We start from the raw sequence: 9,607 nt of genomic DNA on the forward strand, positions 1-9,607 counted from the left end.
ATGGGGGTCCGTTCAGTTATCTGACTCTCGCAATACCTCAAATGTATGTAAAGATAATCTTGTATAAGTAGGAAATTCCTTTGATTTGTTTGCTGGATAGTCAAATTCCAGTGTTTGTTTTGTTTCTTCATTTGCTACTCTGCAGAACAGAATTGCTTAAGTGCCTATGTGTGTATATGAAGATATATTTATGAATAAAATGTGTTTGAAAATAAATTCCAGCTTCCTTTGGGTGTTCCTGCCTGAGTCCTCCAGCCCCGCCCCGTCATTCACTCCGATTGTGTGGAGGACCAACCTTTTCCAATCTGTCCTCCTGCCCCGCGTCTCCTTCCTATTGGTCTGGCGCCGCCATCAATCACCGGCTCCCAGCTTTCTATTGGCCCAGCGCTGCTGTCAATCACAGGGTCCCCATAGTGAGCCGGAGCATGCGCAACGTCAGTATGAAGTCAGTGTTGGACCGTCACGTTTGATGTTGCCGGCGGCTGAAGCCTCGCTGTTTGACCCGTAAGTAACGGAGCTGACTGCTGGATCGGGCGGCAAGCTTACGTAAACCCTCGGTAGAAGCCGCAAACACGCATGTAAAATGCCCGGTTCCTCTGTTCGCTCTAAACAGGGCAAGCAGGAGGCAGCCACCAGGCTCTCTCAGGCCCGAGTTAACGGCCGCCATCTTTATAAAAGGCAGCGCCGTGAGATGCGCATGCGCCGCTTAGCTGCAGGGGAACAAAAGGGAAGGACCCGGATGGGGTACAGGGCAGGAGATGGTTGATGTTCAGGATGTCCTGGAGTCCATGGTGATGCTAGTAGTTGATGTCACGTAACGAAGCATCGGTTCACATTGGGTGTTTGTGCAAGAAAAAGAAAGGCCTGCTTCCAAGAAAAATCAAGGTAGAAATTTCTCTGAGCGAGATATCAATAGGCATGTGGCAAAACAATAAATGAATGAATGAATTAATTAAAATGGGTGACAAGGGTTTGCAGCTTGAAATCTGGTGAATGCAGTTTTGAGTACAGATTGGAAGTTGAGGTGCCTGTTTCTCCACCTTGCATGAAACCTCACTGGAACATGACTGCAGACAGAAATGTTGCTATGAAAATAAGATAATGAATCTAGGTAGTGTGCAGCTGGCAAGTCAAGAGTTGTGCTTGAGGATTCAGTTGAGATGGTCCACAAACTGGACTTCATTCTACGAGTGGCTTCTCCAGTTCAGAGGAGATTCCATTGTGATCAATAGTTTATGTTGAAAGAAATGCACTTCATTCCCCCCGCACATGGCCTAAAAGCCCTCCACTTCTTCCTCTCCCGCAGGCCCAGCCACTCCCCCTCCATGGACACCCTTATCCACTAAACCAAACTTGTCGTTACCCTTAACAACTTCTCCTCCTACTTCCTACAGACTAAAGGGGTGGCCATGGAAACGCTCATAGGCCCAAGCTATGCCTGCCTCTTCGTAGGATACGTGGAACAGTCCTTCTTCCGCAGCCAAACTGACACTATCCCCACCTCTTCCTCCACTACATCAGTGGCTGTATCGGCTCTGCCTCATACTCCCATGAGGAGCTTGAACAGTTCATCAACTTTACTAACATCTTTCACCCCAACCTCAAGTTCACCTGCACCATCTCTGATACCTCCCTCGCTCCTTCCTGGACCCCTCTGTCTCCATCTCTGGTGACTGCCTCGAAACCGATATCTATTTCAATCCCAATGACTCCCATGTAGACTACACCTGTTCTCACGCACCTTCCCTACAAGAATGCGATTCCTTACTCCCAATTCCTCCACCTCTGCCATGTCTGCTCCCAAGATAGGGCGTTCCACTCCCAAACATTGCCAGATGTCCTCATTTCAAGGACTACAACGTCCCCTCACTTCAGTAGTTGAAAATGCTCTTGACCACATCGCTTGCGTTTCCAACGCCTTTTCCCTCACATCCCCTCCCCGCAACAAAAAGAAAGACAGAATACCCCTTGTCCTCACGTATTACCCCACTAACCTCCAGATTCAACATGTCATTCTATGCTACTTCTGCCATCTGCAATCTGAGCCCACAACCAAAGATATATTTCCCTCACCACCCCATCTGCCTTCCGTCGGGACGCTCTCTCCATGACTTCTTCATCTGCTCCACGCTTCCCACTAGCCCCACCACCACCAGCACCTATCCCTGCAACTCCAGGAACTCTACACCTGCCCCTACGGCTCCCCCCTCACCTCCATCCAAGGACCCATAAAACCTTCCACATCAGACAGATGTCCACCTGCACATCTGCTAATGCGGCCTACTGTATCCACTGCTCCCAATGTGGCCTCCTCTACATCGGTGAGACCAAGCAGAGACTAAGAGACCTCTTTGTAGAGCACCTGCATTCTGTCTGCGACAACACAACACCTTCCAGCCATGAACCACTTCAACTCACCCTCCCACTCCCTGGACAACGTGTCCATCCTGAACCTCCTCCAGTGTCACAAATGACATCACACGGAAACTGAAGGAGCAGCACCTCATATTCTGCCTTAGGAGCCTACAGTCCATTGGTCTCAATGTGGACTTTACTAGTTTCAAAATCTCCCCACCCTCAGCCTTATCCCACAACCAACCCTCCCTCCTGTCCTTGCCTCCTTGACCTGACACATCCTCCCTGTCTTCTCTCCAACCTATCTGCTCCTCCCACCTCACTGACCAATCCCCACCACTGCCTACTTGCACTCACCTATCACTATCCCATCTACCTTTCCCAGCCCCATCCCTCCTCCCTCTATTTATTTCAGAGCTCCCTTCTGCCTCCCCCATTTCTGAAGAAGGGTCCTGACCCAAAACGTCAAATTTCCTGCTCCTCTGATGTTGCCTGGCCCACTCTGTTCCTCCAGCTCCACACTGTGTTATCGCAGGTAAATTTGCTAGTTCACTTGAAAGGCACTTTTGTGAGGATGTAAAAGGGTACCTATTGCAACTCATTGAGAAGTTGCACTGTTGGCAGTGATGGAAGATTATACCAGGGTGACATGGAGGGAATGGCTTTTTCAGTGTGCCGACAGATGATGTAAATACTGTTTGATTTCTGTGCTTCAGGACCCAATCCAGAGAAAGTTCACTGAGATGAAGGAGTTGTGTTTTCTAGTAAGATGTACAGGTTGGGCTTGGACTCAGTGATGTTTAGATCAAGGAAAAATGGTCTTGAAACATGTAGGATTCGGAGATGGCCGATCAGGGTAGATGCAGAAAGGGTGCTTCCTTCTTCATCAGGTTTTGTTTAATAATAAGGGATTTCTTCTTTTGATGGGCGACCATTAATGTTTAGCATTCTTTTCTATAAGAAGCGGTGGAGGCTGGATTATTTCTATTTAAGGCTGAGTTAGGCATCTTTTTGTTGGACAAGGGAGTCAGTGTTCATGGGGTCAAGCAAGAAAGTGGAGTTAATGCCACAGCCGTGATCTTAGTGGATGGCAGAGCAGGCTTGATGGGCTGAGTGAGCTACTCTGGCTCCTGTTCTGTTGATTCAATGAATGATGGTTTTTAAGAAGTGGGAGAACCACGAAGTAATCATCAGAAGCTTTTGCTCTCGTCGGAGATGTGATGCCTTCTCAGCTGAGCTGTGTCACTTCTGTCCCACTCTGAGAATGCCTGGGATTTGTAAACTCCACCCTCCATGGGAGTTTATTAATTCATTGCTGGCAGTGACCTCAAAGTTGACAGGTCACCTTGGGGCCTAGTGATTGTCATCAGTCCGAGGCTGGGAAGAAAAGAGGCCATTGTTGGCAGCTGAGGAGGAATGGCTGTTCCTCCAATTGTTGAGAGTAAATGAAGGGTGGGACAACTCTCAGGGCCCAGGAGATGGATGAAGTGTCCTGTAAAAACAAGAATTGTCTGTTCTTATAGATGTTTATAAACACCTATTGCAGGGGATTGAGCGGACGAATTGCAGACAAAATAAGTCAAACCAAACACTACATCGAGATCCTACAGTCTCTTGCTTCGTCAGGGCCTGAATATTGTCAGCCTTTGACCGTGGGAGGAAAGGTGTCCGTCTGTCTGTTTGTGGGAAAGTATTTCAACGATTGCTGCGACGAGAAGAGCACCCAGAATCTCGTATACCTGAGTGTTCCAGCAAACTGAGTGTGGGAAGAGCTTTGACCAGTTACGCAGCCTGAAGAAATATCACAGTGTGGAGAAACTGAACTTGGGTTGTGCATAGGCAAGGCTTCAGTTGATTGTCCAACCTGGAGAGACAGAGGAACACCCGCTCCACATGGAAACCGTGGAAGTGCGGGGACTGTGGGAAAGAATTCCGAAGCCCCTCTGAGTTGGAAGTTCACCACCGCAGCCACAACGGGGAGAGGCCATTCATCTGTTCCCAGTGCGGAAAGGGATTTGCTCAGTCTTTCAACCTGCTGACACACCAGCGAGTTCACACTGGCGCGAGGCCATTCGCCTGCTCCGAGTGTGGGAAAGGATTCACTGATTCATCCAACCTTCTAAGACACCAGCGAGTTCACACTGGAGCGAGGCCATTTGCTTGCTCCGAGTGTGGGAAAGGATTCACTGATTCGTCCAATCTTCTGAGACACCAGCGAGTTCACACTGGAGCAAGGCCATTCACCTGCTCCGTGTGTGGGAAGGAATTCACTCAGTCATCCCATCTGCTGAAACACCAGCGGGTTCACACCAAGGAGAAACCTTTAACATGCCCAGACTGCGGGAAATGCCGTAAAAGTTCCAGGGAACTGACGTGCCATCAATGTGCTTGCAATGAGGATGAATCATTCAGGTGCTCCCACTGTGGGGCTGAGTTCAGGCAATCATCTGAACTAGATGTACACCAGCAAATTCACACAGGGGAGAAGCTATTCACCTGCTCAGAGTGTGGGAAGGCATTCACTGATTCATCCAGCCTTCTGAGACACCAACAAGCTCATGCTGGCGAGAGGCCTTTCATTTGTTCTGGATGTGGGAAGGGATTCGGTCAATTTTCAATGCTGCTGAGACACCAGCAGATTCATGAGCAACATCAGGAGTTGGATTCTCCCTGTTAAACCACATCCGGGACTGAATGCATGTGTCTCATGGTTCAGAGCTTCAGGACACTGAATGTACGCTCCTTTCACAGCTGTGGTTAGAGTCAGGAAGAACAACAAACATGGGAACTGCCAAGGCAGAGATTCATGACAGACCGTGTTCTGCACCTGACTGGAAGCAAAGTGGCAGGTTTATGGTTCCACGCTGAAAGTGACCATGGTCATTCTGGACCAAGGATTTCAAATGTTTTTGTAATATTCCCAATTCAGCTATTACAGGTTAGTAACAAACACTCGGATTAATATTGAACTTTTCAAACAGCACAATAATACAGAATGCTACACAGGGGTTAATCTTAGGTGTATTAAAAGGAGGACTGGGGCTTATAACAGCAGAGTGAGAAAATGTAAGAGATTGGACACAGTTTGAAGAAATAAAATGGCAAGACAAAGAAATCCGGGCAGTTGATAGCTATTTTTAAAATAATTACAGCAGCTGAAAACAAAAACAAACCTGGAAGGTAATAAAATGTGAGGCTGGATGAACACAGCAGGCCAAGCAGCATCTCTGCAGTTCCCATTATCTCTGATGGAATTCTCCAGCATCTGCAGTTCCCATTATCTCTCTCAAACCTGGAAGGTGTTTGGATCTCAGTGAAGGGATATCAGCAAAGTCAAAGACTGAGATTTAGTGGCCTCGAAAATCGACAGATTAAAACAGTGAAGCACACAGAACATGATATGACTCAGTTAGGTGAACAATGATTAAAAGTTGAGAGACATTAATCAAATAATGGACCAGGATAAAAGAGACCCTTCTAAGAAACGGCAGCGTGGAAGCAGAATCAAATCCGACAATTCTGGATATCATTCCAGATTGGAAGCTGCTGGGTCTGTGTACCTTGAGTAGACCATAGCTAAGAAGTGTTTCAGTCTGGGACCGCACCTGGGTGAGGAGCTTAGAAAGAATATAGCACAGGCTTACCCAAATGATATCTGTGCTCCAAGGGTTAAGCTACATGGAGAGGTACAAACAACGAGTAATATAGTCATAGAAAGCGAATAGATTCACAGTTGTGAAATAATGGGTGGGCATAATGTATTATATAGTTGGAGGAAGGAATCAAATGTACTGTAACCAGATTTGCAGACAGCAGAATTAGGAGGCAAGGCAGTTTGAGAGAGAGAGAGAGAGAGAAATACAGTCTACCGAGAGATGTTACTTGGTTAATGAAATGGGCAATAAGTTGGCAAATGGAGTGCAATATGTGAAAATGTGAAGTTGTTCATTTTGAAAGGGAGAATAGAATGTTATGTAAATGGAGAAAAAACTGCTGAAAGCTGTAACATAAAATGCAGAAAACTAGCATACTGTTGGAGTAGGTAATATTAAAGGCTAATGGAATGTTGGCCCATATTTCAGGGGTGGGGGGTTGATGTGTAACAGTTGGGAAGTCTTACTACAACTGGACAAGGTGCTGATGAGATCGTCTCTGCGGGCAGTTTTAGTTCCCAAGTTTAAGGAAAGATATCATTTTATTGGAAGCATTTCAAAGAAGGTCACAACTATGATCCCTGGTAGGGAGGGTGTTGTCTTATGAGCAAAGGCTAAACAGGTGTGGACCCTACTCACTGGAGTTTAGACGAATGAGAGGTGATCTCACTGAAACATTTAGGATTCTTAAGGGGCTTGGCAGGATAAATGCTGAGAGGATGTTTCCCTCATGAGAGAATCCAGGACAAAACAGCCTACTCTCAGAATAAAGGGGTGTCAGTTTCAGATGAAGATGAGGAATGTGTTCTGAGGGTTGCCTGTCTTTGTAACTTGTGGCTGCAGAGAGCTATGGGAGCAGAGTCCTTGCATATATTTGAGGCTGAGATATACTCTTAATCAGTCAGAGTCAAGGATTGTGGAGAAAATGCAGGAAGGTGGAGGTGAGGATTTTCAGATCAGCTCTGATCCTATTGACTGGCAGAGCAGGCTTGAGCAAGTGTATTCATTGTTCCTGTTTTTTATGGTCGCATGGTCAGAGCCACACAGAGAGAGGTCCTTCAGCTCAGCAAGTCTGTGCTGGCTCTGTGTCGAGCAATCCGGTTTTTAAAATTTTGCTCAAGTGACCATTCAGTTTCCTTTGGCTAATCCTCCTCCCTATCGGTCTCTACCTGCTGTTGTCGCGATCCGGAGAGTGCAGAGCTCGGGCCCCATGCACATCAGGTATTTGAGTATGAGGGTCCAGCAAACCTGGGCTTGTGGGTTTGGGAAATCTGACCAGCCTGAGAGGCTTTGGTGTGTGTAGACGGAGTGCCTGCTACTATACTGGGGCTCTGTGTTCGGGGGGCTTTCTGTTCAAGTGGAGGATGGGGCCTTTTGAATCTCGTACTAAATGAAAGCCAAGAGAACTGCAGATGCTGTAAATCAGAAACAAAAACAGAAGTTGCTGGATAATCTCAACAGGTCTGGCAGCATCTGCGGAGAGAAATCAGAATAACATTTCGGAATGAGTGACCCTTCCTCAGAACTGCTTTTGTTTTGGATTTTGAACATCTCTCAGTGCTTGGGGAGAGGGGCAGAGGTGTACGTGTGCTGAAGAACAGCATGGAGTTCTTAGACAGTTGCTCGAGCAGGGTCAGTGGAGATCACCGAGGCCAGCGATGGGAATTGACTTGTTAAAAATGTGCATTGGAAGCGAGACAATGGCGTCAGTCTTTCCACTATTTAACCAGAAGATGTTTGTGTTTGTTGAGGACCAACTGGCAGAAAGATCAGGGCACTGTGCAACTCAGAGGGGAGCTCTGTGGTGATGTTCATGTACACATGCTCTGCTGGTCCCCCTCTCTCTTTCTTTTACTGTTTCCCTGTGCTGCTCCAAAATGGCCAGATCCATTCAGCTCCATTTCAGACAGAACCTCTGTTTATGTGGCTTCTCTCTCACCTCCCTGCCTTTTTATTTTTCTGTTTTTAAATCAGTTTCACAGAGTATTAGTAGAGTCAGGAAACTCAAACGTCAACATCAGGATCTGACCGAGTCACCCGGTTTCTCGGCTCCTGGACATGATCAGATTCAAACATGGCATTGAACAGCGCTGTTCACAGTGAGGAGAAACGGTACCTGTGCTCTGTATGCGGGCAGGCCTACAGCCGATGGTCTGGACTGTGGAAACATGAGCACAGTCACACACAGGGGAAGCCGTGGAAGTGCGATGACTGCGGGAAAGCGTTCGGTTACCCGTCGGACCTGGAAGCTCACCGGCGCTGCCACACCGGGGAGAAGCCGTTCTCCTGCTCGACGTGCGGGAAGGCTTTCGCTGGGTCATCCACCCTGGTGATCCACCAGCGGCTTCACACAGGGGAGAGGCCGTTCACCTGTTCCGACTGCGGGAAGCGGTTCACTCGGTCGTACAACCTGCAGGAACACCGGCGGGTTCACACAGGGGAGAGGCCGTTCACCTGCTCTGACTGTGGCAAGGCGTTCACTTGCTCATCCAACCTGAAGAACCACCGGCGAGCTCACACCGGGGAGAGGCCGTACTCCTGCTCCGAGTGCGGGAAGGCATTCACTCGGTCGGTCAACCTGCAAAAACACCAGCGGACCCACACGAACAAATAAAACTTTTCAGCGTCCCGGTGCAGAAAATGCCACAAAGCAACATTGCTTCGAGTCTTTTTAACACCAGACGGATTTCAGGCAGTCGGCTGAAGTCGCTGTAAATTAGCGAATTCACACGGGGGAGAGACTGGTCAGTATGTGGGGAGGAAGTTACCCATTTGTCCAAACTGCTTGAGACACTCATGAATAAACCAGTAGAACAGGATTCTGCTGCTTTTGAAATAACATCACGGTTTAGTCCTGTTTGTCATCTTGTAGTCTGTTTCTGCTGATGACAGCTTAACGTTAGGGGCTAGTATTCTCGACTAAATCTCAAATAAACCAGCCTTGTTTTAAACCATGTGGAGGTGTCTTTTAAATGTTTGTAACGGCTTATTTTCTTTTGAAGGGCTCTACGCCTCCCCATCTGCGTCATCCTCACCTCTGACAGCAAGCGCAAGAGGGGCGTGAGGGAATACTTCCCACGTGTCTTGCATGGGTGCAGCCCCAAGTGCAGTCAGGAAGCTTGACGCATTCCAGGGCAAAGTAGCCCCCACTTGATTGACACCACGTTCACAAGCACCCACCCCCGAATGCTCGGTCGCGGCAGTGTGTACTATCTACAGGATGCACTGCAGAAATTCAGCAAAGATCCTCAGACAGCACCTTCCAAAACCCCTGATCACTTCCATCTTGAAAAGCAAAAGCAGCAGTCACAGAAATGCCACCACCTTCAAGACCACCCCCCCCACCCGCTGCCTCAAGCCACTCACCATCCCAACTTGGAAATATATCGCCATTCCTTCACCGTCGCTGGGTCCAAATCCTGGAATTCCCTCCCTAACAGCATTGTGGGTCAACCCACAGCAGGTAGACTGCAGCGGTTCAAGAAGGCAGCTCACCACCACCTTCTCGAGGGGCAACTGGGGACGGGCAATAAATGCGAGCCAGCCAGCGATGCCCACATCCCATAAATAAATATTTTTTAAAAAAAAAACAAGCATGA

General features: G+C 48.0%; 1 protein-coding gene across 2 annotated transcripts; it reads left to right on the forward strand.

Annotated features, from left to right (window-relative positions):
• The first annotated feature begins 408 nt into the window (after window positions 1–408).
• Window positions 409–8,959, forward strand: LOC132206816 (gastrula zinc finger protein XlCGF7.1-like). Of its 2 annotated transcripts, none has more exons than XM_059641890.1 (2): window positions 409–504; window positions 7,983–8,959. In XM_059641890.1, exon 2 carries the CDS (start codon window positions 8,083–8,085, stop codon window positions 8,620–8,622), a length of 540 nt encoding a protein of 179 aa, XP_059497873.1. In that variant the 5' UTR covers window positions 409–504; window positions 7,983–8,082; the 3' UTR covers window positions 8,623–8,959. The 2 variants fall into 2 exon arrangements, with proteins under 2 accessions (XP_059497873.1, XP_059497874.1); XM_059641891.1 differs by lacking the exon at window positions 409–504 and adding an exon at window positions 728–885.
• Window positions 8,960–9,607: the final 648 nt, after the last annotated feature.

The sequence above is a fragment of the Stegostoma tigrinum genome, chromosome 43 (genome assembly GCF_030684315.1).
Source record: "Stegostoma tigrinum isolate sSteTig4 chromosome 43, sSteTig4.hap1, whole genome shotgun sequence".
Lineage (NCBI taxonomy): Eukaryota > Metazoa > Chordata > Chondrichthyes > Orectolobiformes > Stegostomatidae > Stegostoma > Stegostoma tigrinum.